Consider the following 27798-nt stretch of genomic DNA (forward strand, 5'->3'; position numbering starts at 1 on the left):
GTGGAATCATAGTATCCCACAATGCATCATGAAAAATAGCGTACAACCGATGGTCACTAACCAAGCAATATATACCATCATGCATTGCGGTTGCGCTGAAAGAAAAGCTGTAAAAGTTGTTTCATAAGGGCCGCTAAGTATTTTAGATTGAGTATACCATCCATCCATTATCTGTAACCGCTTATCCTGTTCTACAGGGTCGCGGGCAAGCTGGAGCCTATCCCAGCTGACTATGGGCGGGGTACACCCTGGACAAATTATCACAGGGTTAACACAGAGACAAACAACCATTCACACTCATGGTCAATTTAGAACCACCAATTAACTTAACCTACATTGGACTGTGGGGGAAACTGGAGCACCCAGAGGAAACCCACGCAGACAACGTGCAAACTCCACACAGAAAGGCCCTCACCGGCTGTGAACCCAGGACCTTCTTGCTGTGAGGCAACAGTGCTAACCACTACACCACCATGCTGCCAGTTGAGCATAGCAGTGGTTTGTTTTTCCTTATGACAACTGGCACGAGACAAATTTCTAAGTTGTGGCGCGAAAATGCCAATAATATTGTAGTGTGTTGGGGTAAACGTACATTCAAGTACAATTAAAAATAGAAAGAGAATAGATAAAAGCTCAAATAGAATAAGACCGATAAAAACAATAAAAAAAGTTACAGTGCAGAGCGAGGAATTAATCAAAAGCCTCAAATTTGTTTTAATAAAAGGCAGCGACAAAGAAGAAAGCCTTGATTTAAAAGAATTGAAAGATGCAGCAGTACTTTGTATTAATCAACGTGGGAAACACGCTCAGTATAATACGTATTTAATACTTTGAAAACCCACTAGCCGACTGATCTGGCACGTTTTAATTGTGCGACAGGAATGGCATCAATAACAGTGCGGCGGAGTAGTGTCCGAAAGTTAGTTTTTATTTATTTATTTATTTTTTCCATTTTACCAATGAGGTCACTATATAGTCCTCCTTATAGAATTCCCTAGATAGTGAATAGGGAGAAGTGAATGAGTGAGTGATTCCAGACACAGCCCAGCACTTCCATGTTGCCTTCCCCATGACTCCAACACGTTCAGACGTGAGGACAAAATGGCAACTGGAACCTTTCGTTTGGCGTTAGAGTGATCACGTGACCGCTGGGCCACGCCCACAGTCGTAAATATAGATGCACGGACAGAAGGGCGCAGGTTCTAAACCGAGCAGCGGTGAGTTTGGCTTTACACCGGTGTGTTATACTGAGTGTAGTTTAGTTCACGTTTTTAAACTGGCAAAATTAGAGTTTGGTAATTGGTTGAGACCAAACTGTGTAGTTTGTTTTAATTACCTACTTCACGAATTAAGTTTGTTGGTGAATTACATAGCATAGCGGAAACATAACCTGGCGCGTGAGCTTAGTTTTGTCACCTGGCTGCTTTAATTAAATCCTGCAGCAACGTTAATTTGTGAGATGACGAGGCTAAAAATAAACTGAGCAAGAAAAGACCACGTTTTGTAGAACACGTTCGTGCATGTCTTAACTTCAACTGTCTTAACTGTCTTTAATCATTTTTTTAGTCCAGTAATTTTTTTGGGCCGGGGGGAGTTCCTGGGTGTCAGGGTGGAGTTTTTAGCCTTTAACTAAACTCCACCCTGACACCCAGGAACTCCCCCCTCCCCGCGGTCCAAATCCTGCGCTCTGATTGGCTGGCGAGCGGGTCCGTATCCTATGGTACGGACCCCGGTTATGGACTCTCACTCGTTCACAACAAGTAGCAGCATTTTTTTGGTCAACATTTATTATTATTTTTTAAAATAAGATTATCAAAAATCTTATAAATTTTTCAGTATTTCTCAGGAAAATGGCATTAATTTTACAGCATGGATAGCGATAACCACAGCGAAAGCGAGTTTTACTACCCTGAGGAAGAAGAAATAAAAGAACATTTCAGGAGAAAGCTAAAAACCTGTAATTTGCTAACACTGAGCAAAAACATGGCTGAATCCTGAATGACTCCTATTTGTATAAATAGGGGACTACATAGGTGGCAAAATGTCGTATTTTTTTTTCCTGCCATGGAAGTGCACTTGTATACCGAGGAGAAAGCCATTTGCATTACAGCCGTGAATGAGGATCCAAAATGGCGGATCGGCACGGGTTTCCCTTTCGGGCGCTCTCGTTTTCTGTTAGAATTTGGTAAAAAAAAAATATATATATTATTTACGAGCTTAAGGTCGGTCCGTATGGTGAAATGCCTCGGCCTTGAATACTGACCGAGGCCCTCTCACGGTATTTCACAATACGGACCTCCCAGCTGGTAAATAATATATTTATTTTTTTCGTGGTCCAAATCCTGCGCTCTGATTGGCTGGCGAGCGGGTCCGTATCCTACAGTACGGACCCCGGTTACAGACCTCTGGCGACTCGCTCGTTCACAACATGGTAGCATTTTTTTGTGAACGTTTATCTTTTTTATAAATTTATTTATAAGATTATCAAATCTTATACATTTTTGCCAGCATTTCTCAGGAGAATAGCATTAATTTTACAGCATGGATAACGCCAGTGCTCACAGCGAAAGCGAGTTTTACTACCCTGAGGAAGAAGAAATAAAATAAAACGTTTCAGGAGAAAGCTAAAAAAAAACTCTAACTTGCTAACGCCGAGCAAAAACATGGCTGAATCCTGAATGACTCCTATTTGTATAAATGGGGGACTACATAGGCGGCAAAATGTAGTTTGTTCTTTTTCCTGCCATGGAAGTGCACTTGTATACCAAGGAGGAAGCAATTTGCATTACAGCCGTGAATGAGGATTCAAAATAGCGGCCCGGCTTGGTTTTCCCTTTCAGGCGCTCTCGTTTTCTGTTAGAATTTGGTAAAGAAAAAAAAAAAGAATATTTACCAGCTTAAGGTCGGTCCGTATGGTGAAATACCGTGACCTCGGCCTTGAATACTGACCTTGGCCCGGAGGGCCTCCGTCAGTACTTTCAAGACCTCGGTCACGGTATTTCACGATACAGACCTCCCAGCTGGTAAATAACATGTACAACCCCGATTCCAAAAAAGTTGGGACAAAGTACAAATTGTAAATAAAAACAGAATGCAATGATGTGCAAGTTTCAAAATTCCATATTTTATTCAGAGTAGAACATAGATGACATATAAAATGTTTAAACTGAGAAAATGTATCATTTAAAGAGAAAAATTAGGTGATTTTTTTAAATTTCATGACAACACATCTCAAAAAAGTTGGGACAAGGCCATGTTTACCACTGTGAGACATCCCCTTTTCTCTTTACAACAGTCTGTAAACGTCTGGGGACTGAGGAGACAAGTTGCTCAAGTTTAGGGATAGGAATGTTAACCCATTCTTGTCTAATGTAGGATTCTAGTTGCTCAACTGTCTTAGGTCTTTTTTGTCGTATCTTCCGTTTTATGATGCGCCAAATGTTTTCTATGGGTGAAAGATCTGGACTGCAGGTTGGCCAGTTCAGTACCCAGACCCTTCTTCTACGCAGCCGTGATGCTGTAATTGATGCAGTATGTGGTTTGGCATTGTCATGTTGGAAAAATGCAAGGTCTTCCCTGAAAGAGACGTCGTCTGGATGGGAGCATATGTTGCTCTAGAACCTGGATATACCTTTCAGCATTGATGGTGTCTTTCCAGATGTGTAAGCTGCCCATGCCACACGCACTAATGCAACCCCATACCATCAGAGATGCAGGCTTCTGAACTGAGCACTGATGACAACTTGGGTCGTCCTTCTCCTCTTTAGTCCGAATGACACGGCTTCCCTGATTTCCATAAAGAACTTCAGATTTTGATTCGTCTGACCACAGAACAGTTTTCCACTTTGCCACAGTCCATTTTAAATGAGCCTTGGCCCAGAGAAGATGTCTGCGCTTCTGGATCATGTTTAGATACGGCTTCTTCTTTGAACTATAGAGTTTAAGCTGGCAATGGCGGATGGCACGGTGAATTGTGTTCACAGATAATGTTCTCTGGAAATATTCCTGAGCCCTTTTTGTGATTTCCAATACAGAAGCATGCCTGTATGTGATGCAGTGCCGTCTAAGGGCCCAAAGATCATGGGGACCCAGTATGGCTTTCCGGCCTTGACCCTTACGCACAGATTCTTCCAGATTCTCTGAATCTTTTGATGATATTATGCACTGTAGATTATATGTTCAAACTCTTTGCAGTTTTACACTGTCGAACTCCTTTCTGATATTGCTCCACTATTTGTCGGCGCAGAATTAGGGGGATTGGTGATCCTCTTCCCATCTTTACTTCTGAGAGCCGCTGCCACTCCAAGATGCTCTTTTTATACCCAGTCATGTTAATGACCTATTGCCAATTGACCTAATGAGTTATAATTTGGTCCTCCAGCTGTTCCTTTTTTATACCTTTAACTTTTTCAGCCTCTTATTGCCCCGTCCCAACTTTTTTGAGGTGTTGCTGTCATGAAATTTCAAATGAGCCAATATTTGGCATGAAATTTCAAAATGTCTCACTTTCGACATTTGATATGTTGTCTATGTTCTATTGTGAATACAGTATCAGTTTTTGAGATTTGTAAATTATTGCATTCCGGTTTTATTTACAATTTGTACTTTGTCCCAACTTTTTTGGAATCGGGGTTGTATGAATAAATATTTAATGTTCTTAGTGATGTGATGCTAATTTGTTGGGCGCTCTGTTTATTAACCCCGCCGACAGTAGTCGGAGGGGTTATTATTTTCACCTGCGTCAGTCTGTGTGTGTATGTGTCTGTCTGTGTGTCTGCAAGATATCTCAAGAACCAATGGATCGATTTGGACCAAGTTTTGTACATGTGTTGCCAATCACCCAGGAAGGAAACCATTAAATTTTGGAGGTCAAAGGTCAAGGTCATGGCAGAACTTCGAAATTTTCGCCCAATGTATTTTAATAGGGAAAAGGCGGGGTTTGCACTCGTTAGTGTGTCCCTGTCTAGTTTCTTTAAGCAGTTAGTGGTTGTGCTTGTGTGTTTTTAGAAAAAAAATCAAGAGCTTCTTACTCACCATTTTCAAGCAATATTCAGTGTCATTAAGGAGTGCCAATATAGAAATGGTGGAGACAGCAAACACTGGACTCGTAGTTTGAGAATGCAGTGCAGCTAAATGAGTTGGCAGAAACTCAGCTTGACTAATTAGCAATGTCCAAGCTGGCAAGTGCAATGATGTTAAAGACAGTAATAGCATGAAAGTTAAGCTTTGAAAGCTGATCTGTTTGAACAGTGTACAGATAAGCAGGCAAGAGAGTTGGACAGCCTAAGGACTAAAGCACTGCTGCAGTGATTTTATGTCGAGGTGAAGGAAAGGCTAAATCTTACAGGCACTACTATCAGTATGTAGTCAACCAGCATTGTGGGCAATATAGAAAACCATTAACCAAAGTAGTCAATTAGACCAACATGTCAGTGAAAGATGTTTTAAACTAAAACGGTCACTGCGAAATAAACTTTGGGTGCCATTGAGTACAGGGTCATTCCATGCCAAATCAACAAGAGGTTATGCTCGACCATCTCAGATTTCAATGAAATTTGGAGGGCTCAGAGTTACTATTGGGTCATTCCATGTCAATTCACACAAATGCCCAAAACCTCCCCAGTGACACCTTCAATTTGCCTTATTTTTATTTTCTTAGTGCCTTATGATGTCAAATGAAAGAATCCAAAATTTTAGCTTCCTAGCTCGAATGTTTTTTGAGTTATGGCCCTTCAAAGTTTGGGTGCCACGCCCACTTTTGGGGTCCGGGAATTGTGCACTTAATTTGCAAGCATTTTTGGAGGCCCATATTTTTTGTTCTAAGGGGGATATAGACCTGTAAATTGTTATATCTCTGTATTCTGGCCCTGTCTATCAGATTATGCACCTATAAATAGCACAGGTTTACTAACTTTATAGATATTAACCCCTTAAGTGGATTTTTTTAATGACCGCAATAATTTTTTTGACATTTTGGGGGTCCATATCTTGGAAAGTTTTTGTGTTGATAGGGTTTCAACTAATTTATCATCATATTTGGGAACTCTATTGTGTACTTAGAGAGTTTCAGGGCACTCAGAGGTTTGGTGGGGGTACAGGAGGGCCCCAAATATGGCTTCGGGACAAAATTACCATTTGGTACGCCCTACTTCAGGCCATTAGTTGGCCATGTGGGCACATGATGACTGGAATGAACCTTTAACCCTATCAACTGACACCTTTTATCAAACTTTTAAGCCAATAAAAACTTTGATTATCCAACTCCTTCAATATAAACTAAACTAATAGTATATGGTACTATTTTTGCATATTTTCTGAAAAATCCTAAGTCCGGAAAGTAGGTCAACTGTTGTTTTGACTGCCTATTCATGTTTAAGGTAGTAAAAGCACACCCATATAGTGATTTTAATCTATGGGAAGATTATTTATACCCAATACCCCATTAGTTATATTGACAATTACAAGGGATAAACCCTTTCCCGGCTGTTTCACGATGCTGGGTTTTTTACATTTGACACCTTTCCCTGTATCCAACCAATCTCTGACCACTATACACTTAATAGTTAAATGCATCTTTCAAACAGGAAAGGGAAAGATGCAAACAAGGGGATGATCCCAAGAAAAACATCCTGGTTGCTTTACTACATTTGTTCTGACATCCGATCTGGAAGTTAAACCTAGACTCATCAGGTTTTTTTTTTTTTTTTTTTTCAAGAAAAGGGGAAGGGGCCCCTAGCCACTCATGTGGGGGAAATTAGCATATCAATTAGTAAAAAGTGGAAAGTGTGTAGTGGTCAGAGTTTGGTTGGATACAGGGAAAGGTGTCAAACGTAAAAAAAAAAAAAAACAGCATCGTGAAGCAGCCGGGAAAGGGTTTATCCCTTGTAACTGTCAATATAACTAATGGGGTATTGGGTATAAATAATCTTCCCATAGATTAAAATCACTATATGGGTGTGCTTTTACTACCTTAAACATGAATAGGCAGTCAAAACAACAGTTGACCTACCTTCCGGACTTAGGATTTTTCAGAAAATATGCAAAAATAGCACCATATACAAATGCTTAGTTTATATTGAAGGAGTTGGATAATCAAAGTTTTTACTGGCTTAAAAGTTTGATAAAAGGTGTCTGTTGATGGGGTTAAAGGCTCATTCCAGTCATCATGTGCCCACATGGCCAACTAATGGCCTGAAGTAGGGCGTACCAAATGGTAATTTTGTCCCGAAGCCATATTTGGGGCCCTCCTGTACCCCCACCAAACCTCTGAGTGCCCTGAAACTCTCCAAGTACGCAGTAGAGTTCCCAAATATAATGATAAATCAGTTGAAACCCTATCAACACAAAAACTTTCCAAGATATGGACCCCTGAAATGTCAAAAGAAAATTTGTCATTAAAAAAATCCATTTTTAAGGGGTTAATATCTCTAAAGTTAGTCAACTTGTGCTATTTTTAGGTGCAGAATCTGATAGACAGGACCAGAATACATAGATGTAGCAATTTACAGGTCTATATTCCCCTTAGAACAAAAGATATGGGCCTCCAAAAATGCTTGCAAATTAAGTATACAATTCCCGGACCCCAAAAGTGGGCGTGGCACCCAAACTTTGAAGGGCCAAAATTCAAAAACCGTTCCAGCTAGGAAGCTAAAATTTTGGATTCTTTCTTTTGACATCATAAGGCACTAATAAAATAAATATCAGGCAAATTGAAGAGGTGTCACTGGGGAGGGTGTGTGAATTGACATGGAATGACCCTATTAAAAGAAGTTAATCCCCAAAACCTGAGCTTCCTATCACCAATAGTTTCAGAGATACAGGCATTTGAATTTTTCGATTTTTGTTTTTTGCTCAAAACATACATATTTCAATGTGCAATATAATCATTATTATACAAGATAGCAACCTAAAATTTTGCACAGACACTCAATGTCTTGTACTACAAGCTTCAACTTAGAATTTCAATGGTCATTGTATATTAGATGGTGATTTTAACAAGGAAATTAAAAAGACAAATTTGCATTTTTTGCATTTTTAGCTCATTCTGGAAGCTTGCCTGTGGCAGTAATGCTTAAACTAAGAATGTTATTCAAATCTACACAGAAATGTCTACCAATTTCAGTTTTACCAAGTCTCCACTATTCCTAGTTTGTCTGTAATAGGGTTTTGAAATTCACCGATTTCTAAAACATGCCATTTTCAGTAGCAAGAAATCCAATGTGGGATAGCAGTTAGGAACTTGTAAATTTTTTTCTGTAATCCCCAAGACCCATATTTTTATATTTCCAAATTTTTCTTCTGTGTCTCTCAAGTATTTTTAAACTACAGGGGTTTAAAAAATCCATTTTCACCAAATTCGAATTTGATATATTTTCATATAACTGATATTTGAGGGTTAATAAATGCTTCAATAAGGCTCAAGTAGGTTAGGAGACATGTTTCTTCCTCAATTTTAAATAAAATTTCAGTTAATGCTCAGTATTAATTATTTGTAAATTTATTTTAATCTAAGACTGTGTAACATTAGCAATCAATGACCAGCTATTGTGTACCCGTCAACAGCCAGCCTTATCAGTATCAACACAGCACAATAGGTGACCTTTGATACTAGAACAGGTGGCTCATATCTTATAGTTTTAGAGTCTGTAAACTGCATACTTGTTCAGATAACATTATATTGCTTGGATTATATTAAATACATTGTAATACAGAGCACTGAGAAAATTTACCAATGTTATTAACTGAATGTGTTTCTTTGCAAGGATTGGATATTTTGAATAGTTGACTAGGGAATTTAATTGTAGTTGCTTTCAATTTGAGATCAGTATAAATGAGTTTGTTCTTAGACATCTAGAAATGGCTGAACTTCCTTCCTGTTCTATAGGCATTGGACTAAAGAAAGATTCTGACTGCCATAAACTAACATACAACAGAAATTGTAAGTTAAATACACACTCTCAGTTTGGAGCAAATTTCATTAATTAAACAGAGAACTGAACTTGAGAACATTTAAAGCACACAGTATGTCTGCATCATGAGAAACTGTTTCTGATGAAATATGAAGAGCTACAGAAAAGTTGTGATCCATATGAAAGGCAAAAGAAAAAAGTTAAAACAGAATTATGTTCAATTCTTCCTGAAACAGCAGATTCACTTTCAAAACTGATAAATAAAAATATTAAACCTGGACAAAAATTGTGTTCTAAATGTTCACAGAGAGTGAAAGAACATTTAAACCAAGCAGATTCAGCAGGTTCTACAGAATCAGAACAAGAGAGCATGTGTGTAGATGTGGATCCAACATACACTGGTGAGGTAGCTGAATCACTTGACAAAAGCCTTGTCAATTGGGTTGCTCTCCACTGAAATTGCCAAGTATAGCCACAAACAGAAAGCTGCATATAACAGGAAACAATGCAAGAATACTTCCCAGGACAATACATTGCCTGTCTATATGATGGCAACTGGTGGTGTGGCAATATAGTTCAAAGATCTACTGAATATGAAGACTACGAAGTCAAATTTATGCATCCTCATGGTCCCTGCAAACAGTTTAAGTGGCCTTTGAAGAAGGATGATATTTGTTGGGTTCCTGCAGAACACATTCTACAAGTCATTCTTCCCCCAACTGCTTCTAGTTCTAGGTCAGCAAGAAGTTACACCATTGACCAGTCAACAGTAGATTCTATCAAAGAAAAGTTCCTTGCAGTCAAGAAGAGCAAGTGATTTATATGAAAAATGACTGAATTCTTTAGTTTTTATATATATATTTACTGAAAAATGTGAAATGTTCATATATTATTCAGCTTATTTCAAAATGATATTTTTAAAACCATATTTCTGTGACATAAACACAAGTAAAATGTTTCCTTATCTATACAAACCATTTAGTTGTATTTATCAGTCCTTAATCATCAATAAAATGGAAATATCAAATTCGAATTTGGAAAAAATGGATTTTTTAAACACCTGTAGCTCAGAAATACTTGAGACACAGAACAAAAACTTGGAAATATAAAATATGGGTCTAGGAGATGACTGAAAAAAATTTACAAGTTCCTAACTGCTATCCCACATTGGAATCCATGCTACTGAAAATGGCATGTTTTAGAAATCGGCGAATTTCAAAACCCTATTACAGACAAACTAGGAATAGTGGAGACTTGGTAAAACTGAAATTGGTAGATATTTCTGTGTAGATTTGAATAACATTCTTAGTTTAAGCATTACTGCCACAGGCAAGCTTCCAGAATGAGTTAAAAATGCAAAAAATGCAAATTTGTCTTTTTAATTTCCTTGTTAAAATCACCATCTAATATACAATGACCATTGAAATTCTAAGTTGAAGCTTGTAGTACAAGACATTGAGTCTCTCTGTGCAAAATTTTAGGCTTCTATCTTGCATAATAAAGATTATATTACACTTGGAAATATGTATGTTTTGAGCAAAATGCAGAAAAATCGAAAAATTCAAATGCCTGTATCTCTGAAACCGTTGGAGATAGGAAGCTCAAATTTTGGGGATTAACTTCTTTTAATAGTATCTCTGAGCCCTCCAAATTTCATTGAAATCTGAGATGGTCGAGCATAAATTTGTCACACATTTGTTGATTTGGCGTGGAATGACCCTACAGCGTGTTATCAAACCATAAAGATGAATATGCAAGTTGTTCAGGGTGAACTTTTTTCATGGCTGAGAGCAAAGACTTTTTAAAAGGTCCTCCCAGTCACAGTTTACCTTCTCTACCAGGCAGGCATGGCGGTGAATGTTTACTCCACGTCAGTTACTAGTGACAACCTCAGTCGTCATGAACTGCTGACCTGGATTAACAGCTCCCTCCGCATGAACCACGCCAAGATTGAGCAGCTGTGTACAGGTCTGTCCATTTCAATGATCCATTTCACTCCAGCAATTTCCATGTATTTCAGATCATTTTTAACGACATGTATGCACCTTTATTTCATACATACTAACAGTATTACAAACATAACACAATATTTTAAGTATATGCTAGTCAGATTAACCAGCAGGCTAAACGAAGCTAAGTGGCATTTACAAATAAGAGGGGGAAAGTTTTATTTTAAAAAATTGGCAGAAGGCAGGTGGGGGGAACCCAACAACAAACATGGACCAGAATCAGAAACAAAAAAGCCACAGGACAGAAAAGCAAAAAGAACTCAGTCCAGTGAAATAATGCTATCTTTTATTTAAAGGAAAATTGTGAGCAAGATTTTCGGTTTTCATCAATTTCGTTCCAAATTTGCAAACCTAAAAATTGAATACCAAATATGCCATAATTCTTCCAGATTTAAGGAGGACCGAAGGAGCCTTGATTGCTAATCTAGTACCATAAGAATGAACTGATGAGGTCTTATTTACAAAAAAAAAATCATTACAAACTACTGGCAGACAGTTGTGGTAAAACTGGTACATGAAATAAGCATACTGGATATTTATATAATGTATAAAAATCATGCAATTTCAATAGTGTTTCTTAAAGCAGAGTGCTGATCTCTGTTAGAAAAAGGTGATCATTCTCACAGCTTTTTGTTCTGTAGGATAAAATTTGATTGAATATTGGATTTATGTAATGCCCCAAACAATTATGCCGTATAATGAGATTATACATACAGTTTGTAAATAAACATGGCTGCCAGGTTTGCTTCATTAAATACGGAAGATTTTGAGAGAACTTTGAAATAGAGAGGAATAAAAGGAATGCTATTATTGGCTGGCTTTTTTCATGGTACATGAGAATTTGTTCAGTTAGCATGATATTGACCTTGTCTTCGACTCTAATACGCTAGCTGAATGCAGTATATTTGATATACCACTCAATACCAGCCAATATTATTTAAATAATATAGACTGACCAATATAGAAATATATTTTGGGTAGAATACCTATACCTCTAGATATTTTATTCAATTTATTTATTGAACGTAATTCTTTAACATGAGCTGTCCAATTCAAATTAGAATCAATAACTAGGCCAAGGTACTTTTTATATTTTGTTCGATTGGAACACCATTTTATATTTAGGGAGGTTACTTTCCTTTTAACAAGATGAGGGAATGCATGCGCGCATACACAATGATAAATCTTAGTTTCAGATTACTCAGACAGAGCAGTGATCACATTCAATGTGGTCTAGTTCTCTTCTCATTGGAGACGGTGTTGCTGCTCTGGTGTTCCTAGGTGCTGCCTACTGTCAGTTCATGGATATGTTGTTCCCAGCTTGTGTGCCATTGAAGAAAGTAAAATTCCAGGCCAAATTGGAGCATGAGTATATCTACAATTTTAAAATTCTTCAAGGAAGCTTTAAAAAGCTCGGGGTGAATAAAGTAAGTAAAGATGTGGTGTTACTTGTTTGCAAACAGTGTAAAGCCAATATTCATTCTTTGGGCAAACAGAAGTAATAACTGTGTAAAATTTATTTTTATTTAATTAACATGCGTTTTGGTGTTCTTCGTAGATTATACCAGTGGACAAGCTTGTAAGAGGGAGATTCCAGGATAATTTTGAGTTTGTGCAATGGTTTAAGAAATTCTTTGATGCTAACTATGATGGAAAGGAGTATGATCCAGAAGTGGCTCGACAGGGGCAGGAGGTTGCTGCCTCCCAGTGTCCGGCTCCAGGTTCAGGCAGTAAATCTCGGAAAGGCAGTTTGGGTATGAGGAATTAAGATAACCTTAGCAGAATTCAATAGAACATTTTTAGCCTATTTTTAATGTTCTGTGTGAAATGGCTGAATATGGAATGGGGGTTCTGTGGTGGTCTTCCTCTAACAGGCCTCAATGTTAACTTTTGACACCTTTTGCCCTGCAGGGCAAATGGCCTCAAATTTTTTGCCCCCCTTGAATTTCCTTTTGCCCTAAAATTTTGTGGTATTTTGGCAAGTTTTCAAGTACATGGTTCAAGGCAATACTGATGTTTTCTAGGGGTATAATTGAGTAAACAAAAGTACATGATTTTTTTTTTAAAAAACATTTATTTTTAAAAACACTTATTTCTGCAACAGAAGACAAGCCCTGAAAACATGAAACGTAAATCAATATCATTACGTACTAGTACCGTACATTTTATAGAGTGAGTGAGTTTAGGATACAAAACACACTTTTGCCTATAACAACAAATAGCAATATTGCAAAGATTAATTATAAAACAGGAGTCAGTACTGTCATATTCAGTTTGCCATTGCATTTAGGAGGAAATAATAAAGGTCATGGGCAACGGTTTTCAATTTATGCACATTTGAAACTTTTATGTTAAACCCTCTAATTTTCTTCTGGTCCCAAGAAAACAAGTTAGTGCGGATCGCTGTGATTTTCATGACCACTTGGTGTGTGATGTCATTCAAGACAAACCACTTGAGTTGAGTCCATTTCCGTTTACTTGCATTGCTGTTCAGCTTGAGTGCAGACGTGTGTTCAGGAATTTCCAAAGAAAAAACATGCCTTATTGTGCAGTGAACTGTAACAACAGGACTGGTTCAGAAAGTTTTTACCTTTTTCCAAGAGAGGAGAAAAGGTGGAGCGAGTGGATTGGCTTTTTCCAAATAAATAGTATAATGCCACGGGTGGCAGGCTAATGTGGCCTACCGGTGCACGGTCAAGTAATCGTTCCCTATATCCACTAGGGAGGGCGGTTTAATTATTCTTCAAAAGGGCTCTTATTTAGTATTACGATGAAAGTAGGAATTTATCATAACTACCAGGATAAATCATTTGGGCGCGAGTCTTGTTGAGGTCCGGGGTCACCGCGATCAGAGAGTCGGCCAAGTCGCTGTCCGATTCTGAGGCTGCACGGTCAAACCAGTGAGCCACATTCACCGATTGCTTCGCAACGGCCATAGGTTCATACATGTATGGTTTCACCTCTCGATATTCAATTTGGAGAGTTCCTACTTCAAAATTGCTGTCGCTTTTACACAACCTCTCACAACCAAAGTCTGTACACGTGTGCTCAGTTCGCAAGTAAATACAGAACTGCTCCCGGTCTGTTTGCCTTGAATGATGTCACAACGACTGCCCCCTGGTGGTGAAAGTGCGCATAAGTGAGATGTAAACAAATCTTTGGAAATTGGGCAAAACAGTACATTTTAACTTTTTTATTAAATTTTAGGGTGCACATTAGACACTAGGATTCGCTTTTTGGGTCGTTTTTCTAGACAAAGTTGATATTCTACGTTTCACCTCCGACCATTGCCTATGACCTTTAAACCTGTCGTCCTCATCTTCACATGCATGATGGGCCAATATCCATGATAAATGGAGTAAGATATATATTTATCTATGGGATAATTCACTATGTAAATGATATATTTACTGTAAAGGGTATGGTTTACTATTTGAGACACAAGCATGTTTTTCCATTCAGTGAATGTACTTGCTACTAGCTTTTATTATTACAAGAGTGATTATAGTTACTATAGGACGATAGCTACAACTGGACTGTGCTGATTGTTTGCGTTTGTAATTATTGTACCATCCACTATTAGATAAGATTAGAATCTTGCAACATTGAAAGTCTAGAGTTAGATATTGTTTTACAAATAACATTTCGGATAGTGTTTTAACAGTAATAAGCATCAATGTATAGATGATGGCATGCAGATAGCTCTGTAACTAGATGTCCTTGGGGTTGCTGAAACATGGAGGGGCAGGAATACCATCGAGCCCACAGTTCAGGTAGATGTCCTTTGAGAGTAAATGCTTTGGCTTTCACAACATTCTGTTCCCAAAAGCTGATGTCGTTTTGGTCAGGCATTCGGGCAATGCCTGGTGTTGAGGCTTGTCTAGCTGAAATCGACATCTGTATAAAAGGAACAGCTGGCATGGTGAGACACGGGTGTGGCAATTTTGACCTTGGGCTGGTCTCAGAAATAAGATGGTCAAATTCAACTGTCTTTGTTGGCAGCATTTAAGGTCTGTGTGCCTTTGTGTCTCAAATCACTTCCCACTTCACTTCTTTTCAATTTCTCCTCCAACATATTTCTGATCACACAAACACAAGTAGTATGTTATACATTACACCAGACGTCAATGCTTGTGTCATGTCTCTGGTTCCAGAATGCTGGAAAGCTATGTAAAAACCCACTTTAAGTAACCCAAGCTGTCATATTGAGGCGTCGTCTTGGTGGCAATCTTGCAGAATCACTGTATCAAGGGAGCTACTGAGACCCATAATTCTCAAACCCAGGGATGAGAGTTTTCCGCTTTTCGGCAGATTTCCGCTTTTTCTGAGCGAAAATCGATATGCCAAATCCGTTTTTTTTTTTTTTCATATTGAGGGGGGTTGGGGTATGTTCCTTCGTGATACTCAAGCGTACGACGATGTTACATGTTTACATTTTCGCCATCTTTAGTCTCGCTAAGTCTCGCGGTAGAATGTTTTCTACAATGTAATTGGCCAAAACATCGCTGGCGAGAGCATGATAGCCAATCATAACAGTTCTTACAAGAGTGTGGGAGAGAACAAAAGCCAGTCATAACCGTTCTTACAAAAGTACCCGCATCTGTTCTATTTTATCGAAACTTGCACATGTTCATCGTCGCTGTGCTTCAAAAATACGTTTCTCTTTCGTATCGGCTTTTTTTACTCAATGCTGAATACAATTGACAAGCGAGACGAAGCGAAGGTACGTGAAATCGATGCTGGTATAAAAAAGAGTGACAAGCTTTTGTCTTTGGCCAAAAAGCTGAAGTCGTCGAAATGATTAAATGAAAATGAGAAGTGACTTGTGAACTATAAATAATTGTATAAAGTGTACATAGACATTATCCCATAAACTTAGCATTCGTTTGATTTAATACATTGAACATGTATATGATGGTCAGTAAATCTGAATTAATGCTGACAGTTTTGAAAACTTAAATATTTCAAAAGACTTTGAAATCATATGCAACTAATGAGGACATAGGGTGACTGACCTTTTCTCCCTAAGAAATTTTATTAATATATGAACATTTTGATAATTAATAAAACTTGCGTTTAATGTGAATTTAGTTTGTCGTTTTTGTTGATCATAAATTATAACCATACCCTTGAATGTAGAAAATGATTTTATTTTGAATTCAAACAATACTCCTATTGATTTGAAACACATTTTCATGTAAATATATAAAAAAGACAACAGATTTTTTATCTACTACAGCTCAGATTGCAGGAAAAGTGGTTTGTAAGGCCTTATTTTTCAAAATTTTTCTGGGGGGGTATCCCTCCCAGACCCCCGGCTTCGGGCGCCATCTTGTTTTCTGCTTTTTTGGTGACCACCCACTCTCATCCCTGCAAACCTTGAGGCATAACCAGGGCTGCCATAATTAAAAAAAAAATTTTTTAATAAATTGACAGTATTTGAAATCACAGCCAGCACCATTATAAATGATGCATCTATTATTGGGTTATAATAACGGTTTGACTTGCTTAAATTGACTGGCTTCAATCCAAACCTCAGTAACTCGTACAAGTCAGCTTATAAATGTCCAATTGAGTTGAGTGGAAGGTGTCAATAGTATTATTGAACACATTTTAAATAATGAAACTGTTTGAGTAGTTTAATGTTCATTAAAATCTATACTGAGGGGTATGTTTGTGTTTTTTTTTTTTTTCTTTTTATAAGTAAAGGGGTTCCTGTCTAAACAAATTTGAGAGCCACTCTTTTGGACTAGTTCTGTTACATGGATATTTCCATGTAATAGAACATGAACTGTTGGCACACTGACCAGAATTCCAAGCCATGCCCCCATTACATATTCAAAAATCTGTTTTTGCATGTACCATTTAATCTGTCATTTTTCTAACACAGTATTTGCTTTGTGTTGGTGCCTGAGGAACTCGCAGCCTGAATGACTGACTTTTCCTTCCCCCTCTCTCTCATTTTTCTTAATCTCAGACGCGCAGATCAGTTCAGTGAAGCCCACAGCTCCAGTTGGTAAGAGATGTCAAGTGTGTGTGTAGCTAAACTAGTGTTGCTTGCAGATTTATTCTGCTTTACTGTTAGAATGATGCACCACACTGACTGTCTTATTGCATGTTTGAGTCACTGTGCTGTGTACCATGATGTTCCCCAGCTCCACTGAGACTGGCCGCAGCTTCTCCCAAGAGGGCAACTCCTCCAGCCCAGAGAACAGATACAGTGACTGGAGAACAGCTCATTCAGATGGTTAGGTTTCACTGAAAAGAACGTGTACTCCATAACCTTTTATGCACACTTGAAGTAATGTATAAATCCTTATTGTAATCTGTTGGAGTTCACCAATCGTAGGAGACTATTCTAAAATGTGCTGGTAGGTGGATTGGTGACTCTAAATTGCCGTGTGTGTGTGTGGGGGGGGGGTGGTATGTAGATGCTCACCAATTCATTGTAGTATTCAGGCAGGTGTATTCCTGCCTCATGCTCAGTGTTCTGGGTCGGAATGCACCATGATGGTGGTTAATGATGAATGGGTCAATCCATGAGAAATCGTTGGAGGTCTCATGACTGACCATCTCTGATTTGCTTCATACTTCCTGGAAATAATCACTCTTCCCAATAAATAGGATGTAAAATTTCAGGCTTGTATCAGTATTTAGGTTTTTAAGATGTGGAGACTTTAAAAAGGGGGTGTGGCCCTAATTTTACTGCAAGAATGAGTGCTAGAGCAAAGGTTACAAAGTTCCACAAGTTATTTTTGAACTATTCATAGTAGATGCATGAAATTTTCAAGGACTGTTGCCCAGTATAAGCTATCTAACTTCTAAAATAAAGTCCACAGTTGCGTATTTGCCAATTTATATCCTGCTTGGGGGGACTTTTGTGCTTTTGAGCAACTTTGGCCCACTATATATTCACACTAAAGCATATCGCAGCTTTCAACTCTTATCTACCATAAAAAGAATTATACCACTTGAAAGACTGTTTTAATTAACAAGCACCCAAAGTAGGCAACACAGTGGTACTGTGGTTAGCACTGTCACCTCACAGCAAGAAGGTTCTTGTTCGAGTCTTGTGGCTGACTGGGACCTTTCAGTGAGGAGTTTGAATGATCTTCCTGCGTGGGTTTCCTCTGGGTGTTTCCTCCTATAGAGATCTTGCAGTCACGTGACCGGAAAGTACACAGCCGCCATCTTGTCGGTCAAAAACACCGCTGAATACTGCTGCACTCGTGTACAGAATGGATCAATTTCAACCGACGGACTACACGGCTCATTTTTCTAATGAACAGATAACTAGATGTATGTCTAAAATAAACGATCTACAGATTTGTGACCCTTATGGCTTACCGGACGGCGTTTTCACGACCAGATTTTGAACTGCCAGCGGAATACCCGGACGTGTATAATTACCTCATTAACTTTCCCTCGCTGTTCAGTGGTGAAGCACTGCGTGCCTATAAATCTCTGGACAGTTATCTCTACAGAAATTCAGGATTTGTCAGCAACTCAGATGTGGCATCTTGTAAACAAGAATCCTCATTGGATGGGTAAGTCACTTAAGTATTGAGTATAGCACTGACCAGCCGATTATAGAATGGAATAAGGTAATTCCAAATCGTCCGTGTTGTTTACATGGATCTGGTGTTGGAGAGGTAGAGGCTTGGCAGTGGAGGTTTGAGTGGCTGTTTTCTGAGCTTAGTCAACAGGCCGGCTCTGCCTGCAGCCTCGCTTTTGCTTCTGCTCCCGGCACCACCTCCTTCGCTTTGCTTCCGATAACAATCCACGGAGACCCCGCTGGTCTCTCTATCTCGTCCGGAATGTTTTTTTGTTTTTTTTTTCTCGTCCGGAATGTTGTGCATGTGATGGAAATCGCTACAAACCGTCACTTTCTGCTGGAAACCAATGTCCAGTAAGTCCATACGGTTGTAGTGGATATTGAAGTCCGGTACAGACGAACAACACGCAAAAATACACACACACACAAAAACTGTGCACAGGTAGGGAGAGCTTGTAGCCACAGCTGTTGTAGTAGAATTGTATATAGTAGGGTTTTCCAGAAGAAAAGGTAGAAGTAAAAGCAGAAGTAGACCTAGAAGTAGAAGGCGGAATATGGCGTTTGACCGACAAGATGGCGTTTGACCGACAAGATGGCGTCTGTCACAATCTGGATCGGCTGTGACGTCACATGCAAGTGCTCCATAGTCCAAGGCCATGTGGATTAGGTCAATTGGCTACTGTAAATGGCCCATAGGTGCGAGTGTGAATAGTTGCTCGTCTCTGTGTTAGCCCTGCGATAGATTGGTGAACTGCCCAGGGTATATCCTGCCTCTTGTGTCTCAGCTGGAATTGGCTCCAGCTTCCCCTGTGACCCTAATGGATTAGTGTAGATTGATGGATGCCCAAAGTATGACAATACCTTGAACCAAACCATATTTATTAAGGTATCAAATCTACCAAGCCCTGTGATGACCTGGCGACTTGTCCAGGGTGTACCCCACCTTTCACCCGTAGTCAGCTGGGATAGGCTCCAGCTTGCCTGCGACCCTGTAGAACAGGATAAAGCGGCTAGAGATAATGAGATGAGATCAAATCTACCATGTTTAACTGCAAATGGAAATGCCAACATGTTTTGTGCATTTGCTAATCAATACATGCTCTTTTAAAGCATGAATTTTGTTTTTTAAAATACAAATTAACAGGCCACAAATTGGCAGTTATGCAATGGCAGACCTATAAGACATTGCACTAGACAATAATCGCTTTCAAATTTCATGTATCTAGCATGAATAAAAGTAATGACTCGCTGAATTTTGTAACCGTTTCTGTAGCGCTCATTTTTACAGTACAATTTAAGCAATCCCCACCACCTTTAAAGCCTCTGTCTAAAAACTAATGCAGATACAAGCCTGAAATGTTGCACACTATCGGTAATACTGACATTTTATTTTCAGAAAGTATGAAGCAAATTGGAGACGTTCAGTCGGGTGATACGCACGCACAAATTGTGTAGGTCCAGTTCATATCTACAGCTTATTGAGTACCATTTCATGAAAGCAGCTTCCACTTGTATCATACCTAGCTTTTGTATTCAGTTTCACTTCTATTTTTATTTTATTTTATTTTTTTTTTCACCAGATGAATGATCTAAAATGCAACATAGCAGAGTTGGAAAAGGAGAGGGACTTTTATTTCAACAAACTGAGGAACATTGAGCTGGTTTGCCAGGAAAAAGAGGGGGAAGCCAATCCCACGCTGCAAAAAATAGTTGACGTTTTGTATGCTACAGATGTAAGTGTTGCTTACTATTTAAGATGTACGTATAGATCTTGGTTAGTATTGTTTGTCAGCCATTCCATTATTTTTATTGGTTGCTTCAACAGGAAGGTTTTCAGATCCCAGGGGAAGGTGCTGATGAACCAGAAGAGTTTTGAGCAATCTTAGGCCATTGCTTGATTTCATGTTAAGCTCTTGTTCATGCGAGTTCTTGTTCAAGTGCCCTAAACGGATGATTGTTACACATGCAGACTGCCATCTTCCTTCAGTTGGGTGTCTTTTGATCTTTTGCACATTTACTTTTTTGAATGTTTTATATTTGTAAATGTTCCATTTGTGGCTTCAAATATTTATTTTTGAATTAAAGGATTTTTGATATTAAAGGTGTTTGTCACACTTTCTACAGAAGTGGTTATTGGGTTTGTAATAATTATGATGAGGTTTTAAAACCTGTTCTGCAGCACTATGCTTGTGGTGTGGACTACATCTTGCCCGAAACAGTTGTTACCGTATGATGCTGCTGTTCAGTTATAGCTTTTTAACTTTACTTCGTTCAACTTGTACTGGTTTGTGGTCTTGTCTCTGGCAGCTTCCCTTTTCTCGGACACTAATTGGGCATGAAATCAAGTACAAGCACCCTGTCTGCTTTCATAACGTGAAGATATTCTAGGATTCATTCACACCTTTTATAGCGTTTACATCCTGATGGAATGGAAATTTTATGGTAATTTTGGGCTGTTTTTTCTATTTTTACTTCAGGTGACCTTAATAGTTCATACAAACCAACAATAAAACTGAAAAATGTGATCCCAGGATTTAGGGAATCAATCTGACTTGAAACAAAAACCTACAGTCAGAACATGCATAAATGCTTAAAATGTTAAATCATGAGGTTTTGCTCAGATGAGTGTTATGGGTGTATTTAAAAAAAAAAAAGGTGGGGGGGGCACCAGTAACACTGTGTGGCTCTTTAGATCCCTAGTAAATGGGCATACATCTAAGAAAACAGACAGATCCATGAAACCAGCAACCTGGTATAGAAAGGTTTATACCACAGGGTGAATGCACAGCACATCTTCAATAGAAGAGAATTTTCACTTAGTTTTGCGATGAATCAAAAAATGATGCAGCTTAAAGTTTTAGGTTTATTGCAGTGTACAGTAGCAAGTTGAACTATTAGCCATATCTCATGAGAGGTTAATTAACTTCTCAATTTTGACTAGCTACTGCTAAATTTGAACATGTTTAGCTTGAAGGACTCTGTTCTCAGCAATGACCTTCCGAATGGTTCTTCAGCACAGTGGTTCTTGAAGTAAGGTAATGTGATCACAAATTGAGCATAGCGTAGTTCTGGCAGGCCATGAAGTTGAGCTCAGCTGATCTCAAACCAAATCAGCTGATTTCCTTCTACACATTCTATTGGTGAAAATCTCTGAGAGCACCTTCTTTAACCTGCTTACCTTTGCTGCTTCCTCTGCAAGTCATTTTGCAACCAAACTCCTCCCCTTTTATGCTGTCTGATTTTAATCCATATAATTTCTGTATCATTAATGCCTGCTCACAACCCAGTCCAGGCCACTTTCTTCCATTGCTCCATGGTCCAGTTCTGATGCTCACATGCCTACTGTAGGCACTTTCCTTAGCAGACAGGAGTCAGCACGAGTGCCCAGACCAGTCTGCAATTCCTCAGCCCATACAAAGCAAGTTGTGATGTGCTGTGCGTTCTGACACCTTTCTAGCATATCCAGCATTAGCTTTTTCAGCAAGTTGTGCTACAGGTGCTCTTCAGTGGTTCGCTGATTTGTCCTCCTTTGGACCACTTTCTGATAGATAATTACTGCATACCTGGAACACCCCCATGACCAACAATTTTGGAAGTGTGTTGACCCAGTCATCTAACCACTGCATTTGGCCCTTGTCAGAGATGCTAAGATCCTTATGCGTGCCCATTTTTCTGCTTCCAACACATCAACTTCAAGAACTGACTGTTCACTTACTGCCTAACATATCCAACCCCTTGATAGGTGTCCTCATATGTTCACATCACATCTCGGTGCCTTTATAGTTCACTGTTTCGAGTCCCACAAAGGCAGCCATCCTCCATTAAAGGACTTGTCACAGGAATTCAATTTCATCCGTGCTTTTGGATCCATCCACCTTCAGACTCCTTGAAAACCCATCTATTCATCTCCTGGTAAATGGCCTGAAGAGAGAGAAACCACAGGCATTGATGTATGTCTTTCACACTTCATAAATTAATCACATAAGGGGTGGGTGCTTTGGTTTTATGATCTTCTAATAGAAACAGTCTTTGCTATGGCTCTCCCTGCTTTAGTCTTTCCATGTAGGCACATGGAAGAGCAGGGAGGTGTGTGCTCCCTGCCTCTTGGTTTTCCACATAGGCACGTGGAAGGGCAGGGAGGTCCCAGAACAGAGCCACCCATCAAATACAGCTTATTGCAAATATTGCATTGTAAATAAAGTTCCTTGACGAAAGTGGTCCTGACAGACAGGGGCGCCGCTAGGGGGGGAAAAGTTAGGACGATTCTAAGGGCCTGGCACTGACAGGGGGGCCCTGTGAAGGATATTAATATTATTTTAATAGTATTGCCTTGTGTAAGTTTTTGAAATAAAATATTTAATTTCATCTGTTAAAATATGCAAATTATACATGGTTATGATTTGCTAGAACATTTTTCTTGAATTATTTATGATAGTCATTTCACCCCTCCACCCTTTTTACTAATGGTACAGTGTGATTCTGGGCGCGGGATTAGCGCAGTTTAGAGCAGCTGTCAGTTTCTCTCTGTGCGCAACAGAGGTGAGCATTCTAGAAGTTGCTAAGCAGGAGCAGGTGTGATAAATTATGAAGTCCGGATATCACACTGTGTGTGAAAAAAAAAATCACTTTTTTTTATAGGTATCTTTATTGTATAATTAAGTCTAGATGTTTTGCCATTGTTCATGTGTGGATTTGTTGATGTTAAGTTTTTAACTTTAATATTTTGCACATTAGCTGTGGTCATAGATATCATTGCTATTGTTCATGTGTGGATTTATTGATACTGTTGCTAGGTATTTAACTTGAATATTTGAACATTTGCTGTGTTTTCTAATAAATGTGTGATGCCTAAAAGAAACCAAAAACACTTAGTGGATTTCTTGCAGTGCACTATGTAATTGTATCAAAAACCTAGTGTAGTTATTCGTCAAGGCATACATTTGATCACATACAATAAGTCAATAAATGGAGGAAACAAAGGAATACATTTTGTAATCCTGATTATTGATTATGTTTGCTGGAGGGCTCTGGAGTATCCATAATGTGCATACAGAATGTTATAAGTCCATACTGATACAGTGATGCATGCAATTTCTCTCAACACAAACATTTGGATTGAATGAACTCCATAGGCTACTGAGTGGCCTAATAATAGTTGCTCATAAAAGAAAAAATATATATATATCTTCCATATAGATCATGGAATGTTCATTTTAAGGCAACAGTCTATTCAGTCTAATTCTGACAGTTCTGCATTTAAAATGTTCATATACCAAATAATTGTATCACCTAAACTTGCTAGGTAGCTGATCACACGCGTAGTAAAGTAAAAGTGCCAGCCAAAAACAGACTTCAAATTCAGTTGCTTGAGCTTGAAAATTTTACTGGGGGGGCCCTAAATTGGAATCTTTCATAGGGTCCAAGATTTCTAGCGGTGCCCCTGCTGACAGAGCCCACATTTATCAAAGTTTGTTTAGTATTGAGTTCCTTTAGTTATGAGCTGATGCAATTGGTCACATAAATGTTTAATCCAAATCTCTAAATCAAAAACAAGTAGACTTGTCAACTTGGATGTAGTGCATGATGGGAAAGTTTAAGAATGAAAAGTTCTATGCCTTTGATAAATACCCAGATTATTGTTGCGTCTAGCCCAGCTGCTTATCTGTTAGTCATGGGGGAAGCTGGAACCAAACCTAGCTGGCTTTGGGCAAAAGACAGGGTACTATTTTCTTCAGGCTGTGCCTCTCACAAAATCGTACTGTTAGTCACCTCAAAGAATCTATAATTTCAACCAGAGCCTCTCAGTGCATGGTATATTTGATTAATATATGTATATGCATCTGATGCATTTGTTCACAAATTAGCCCACCTCCATGTTGTTTTGGGACACTTGAAGAGAGTTGTAAACTAGCGCACACCACATCATGTTGGGGATAGTTGAAGAGAATAGTTTTGCTAAAGTTTTGTTTCATGTAGGTAGGTATGCTTGCTTCAAATATACAACCCCGATTCCAAAAAAGTTGGGACAAAGTACAAATTGTAAATAAAAACGGAATGCAATGATGTGGAAGTTTCAAAATTCCATATTTTATTCAGAATAGAACGTAGATGACATATCAAATGTTTAAACTGAGAAAATGTATCATTTAAAGAGAAAAATTAGGTGATTTTAAATTTCATGACAACACATCTCAAAGTTAGGACAAGGCCATGTTTACCACTGTGAGACATCCCCTTTTCTCTTTACAACAGTCTGTAAACATCTGGGGACTGCGGAGACAAGTTGCTCAAGTTTAGGGATAGGAATGTTAACCCATTCTTGTCTAATGTAGGATTCTACTTGCTCAACTGTCTTAGGTCTTTTTTTTGTCTTATGCGCCAAATGTTTTCTATGGGTGAAAGATCTGGACTGCGGGCTGGTCAGTTCAGTACCCGGACCCTTCTTCTACGCAGCCATGATGCTGTAATTGATGCAGTATGTGGTTTGGCATTGTCATGTTGGAAAATGCAAGGTCTTCCCTGAAAGAGATGTCGTCTGGATGGGAGCATATGTTGCTCTCGAACCTGGATATACCTTTCAGCATTGATGGTGTCTTTCCAGTTGTGTAAGCTGCCCATGCCACATGCACTAATGCAACCCCATACCATCAGAGATGCAGGCTTCTGAACTGCGCGCTGATGATAACTTGGGTTGTCCTCTTTAGGCCAAATGACACGGCATCCCTGATTTCCATAAAGAACTTCAAATTTTGATTCGTCTGACCACAGAACAGTTTTCCACTTTGCCACAGTCCATTTTAAATGAGCCTTGGCCCAGAGAAAATGTCTGTGCTTCTGGATCTTGTTTAGATACGGCTTCTTCTTTGAACTATAGAGTTTTAGCTGGCAACGGCGGATGGCACGGTGAATTGTGTTCACAGATAATGTTCTCTGGAAATATTCCTGAGCCCATTTTGTGATTTTCAATACAGAAGCATGCCTGTATGTGATGCAGTGCTGTCTAAGCGCCCGAAGATCACGGGCACCCAGTATGGTTTTCCGGCCTTGACCCTTACGCACAGAGATTCTTCCAGATTCTCAGAATCTTTTGATATTATGTGCTGTAGATGATATGTTCAAACTCTTTGCAATTTTACACTGTCGAACTCCTTTCTGATATTGCTCCACTATTTGTCGGCGCAGAATTAGGGGGATTGGTGATCCTCTTCCCATCTTTACTTCTGAGAGCCGCTGCCACTCCAAGATGCTCTTTTTATACCCAGTCATGTTAATGACCTATTGCCAATTCCAATTGACCTAATGAGTTGCAATTTGGTCCTCCAGCTGTTTTTTTACCTTTAACTTTTCCAGCCTCTTATTGCCCCTGTCCCAACTTTTTTGAGATGTGTTGCTGTCATGAAATTTCAAATGAGCCAATATTTGGCATGAAATTTCAAAATGTCTCACTTTCGACATTTGATATGTTGTCTATGTTCTATTGTGAATACAATATCAGTTTTTGAGATTTGTAAATTATTGCATTCCGTTTTTATTTACAATTTGTACTTTTGTCCCAACTTTTTTGGAATCGGGGCTGTAGAAGTTACATATTGGCTGTGTTCATCTTGACCATTGTGGTGTTTGTGAATGTGTTCTGTGCTTATTCTATCTAATGGTGCTGCAGCACCTCTTTGGGAACAGCGGGTATTGCCCAAAAGTTGAACTTGCATCTCAGTTACTTCTAATAAGACGGATATATATTTTAGACCCTGTATAACTGACTGCCTCAACCATTGTTGAAATGTTGCTATGCAGCTAGTGATGGTCCTGCAAAACTAGGCTTGCATACCCTTGTTTCTTTTTATACTATTGTACTGTATAATTCTGTATAATTGCACTGTTGAATTCTCGAATCTGTCTGGTCAGAAAGTGTTGAATTTTTTTAATTTTTTTAATAACTTTTTATGACTTTGACAATAGTGCCAACGGTCATTCAAATGAGGTTTATATAAAGGCACTTACAGTATTCTACTACAGTATGGTTTCTATTAGTAACAACTCATTCACAGTGACTTGCATGGCAGACGCATCATGTATACAGTGCTCAGCGTAAATGAGTACACCCCCTTTGAAAAGTAGCATTTTAAACAATATCTCAATGAACACAATTTCCAAAATGTTGACAAGACAAAGTTTAATATAACATCTGTAACTTTTATAGCATGAAAGTAAGGTTAATAATATAACTTAGATTACACATTTTTTTTCAGTTTTACTCAAATTAGGGTGGTGCAAAAATGAGTACACCCCACAACAAAAACTACTACATCTTGTACTTTGTATGGTCACCATGATTTTTAATGACAGCACCAAGTCTTCTAGGCATGGAATGAACAAGTTGGCGACATTTTGCAACATCAATCTTTTTCCATTCTTCAACAATGACCTCTTTTAGTGACTGGATGATGGATGGAGAGTGATGCTCAACTTGTCTCTTTAGAATTCCCCAAAGAAAATAATTTCTTTACACCACAAAGGTGAAGGCTACAAGAAGATCAGCAAAGCTTTACTTATCAGTCAGAACACTGTAGCAAAAGTGGTACAAAATTTTAAGAAAGCTGGAACTGCAACCATTTCACAGAGACGTCCAGGTCATCCACAGAAGTTAACACCTCGACAGGAGTGTCTTCTGATGAGAAGGGTTGAAGAAAATTAGCATGCAAGTTCACTGCAGTTATCTAAAGAAGTAGAAAGCCAAACTGGGGTGACTATTTCCCGTGACACAATATGGCGTACACTGCAGAGGAATGGCATGCATGGATGCCATCCATGAAAGAAGCCTCTCCTAAAGCCCAGGCACAAAAAAACCCGCCTAGAGTTTGCCAGGGCCCATGCTGACAAAGGTGAAGACGACTGGGACTCTGGAGTGATGAGACCAAAATAAATGTTTTTGGAACTGATGACTTCAAAACTGTATAGCGTCGCAAAGGTGAGGAATACAAAGAAAAAGGCATGGTGCCTACAGTGAAACATGGTGGTGGCAGTGTCCTTATGTGGGGCTGCATGAGTGCTGCTGGTGTCGGGGAGCTGCATTTCATTGATGGCATCATGAATTCACAGATGTATTGCTCTATACTGAAAGAGAAGATGCTACCATCACTCCGTGCCCTTGGTCATTGTGCACTTTTCCAACATGACTAAACACACATCTAAGGCCACTGTTGGATTTCTGAACAAGAACAGGGTGAAAGTGATTCAGTGGCCAAGTATGTCTCCTGATCTGAACCCAGTCGAACACCTATGGGGAATTCTGAAGAGACAAGTTGAGCATCACTCTCCATCCAGC

The 27798-nt window shown here is 38.9% G+C and overlaps 1 protein-coding gene across 2 annotated transcripts; it reads left to right on the forward strand.

The window, feature by feature from the left end:
• Positions 1-1193: 1193 nt before the first annotated feature.
• On the forward strand, positions 1194-20525 carry mapre1a (microtubule-associated protein, RP/EB family, member 1a). 2 transcript variants are annotated; one of them, XM_060930822.1, is made up of 8 exons: positions 1194-1217; positions 10751-10877; positions 12200-12345; positions 12477-12672; positions 16896-16934; positions 17074-17165; positions 20054-20206; positions 20299-20525. In XM_060930822.1, exons 2-8 carry the CDS (start codon positions 10757-10759, stop codon positions 20347-20349), a joined length of 798 nt encoding a protein of 265 aa, XP_060786805.1. In that variant the 5' UTR covers positions 1194-1217; positions 10751-10756; the 3' UTR covers positions 20350-20525. The 2 variants fall into 2 exon arrangements, with proteins under 2 accessions (XP_060786805.1, XP_060786806.1); XM_060930823.1 differs by having other exon boundaries at positions 1196-1217; positions 10755-10877.
• Positions 20526-27798: the final 7273 nt, after the last annotated feature.

The sequence above is a fragment of the Neoarius graeffei genome, chromosome 10, assembly GCF_027579695.1.
Source record: "Neoarius graeffei isolate fNeoGra1 chromosome 10, fNeoGra1.pri, whole genome shotgun sequence".
Taxonomy (NCBI): domain Eukaryota; kingdom Metazoa; phylum Chordata; class Actinopteri; order Siluriformes; family Ariidae; genus Neoarius; species Neoarius graeffei.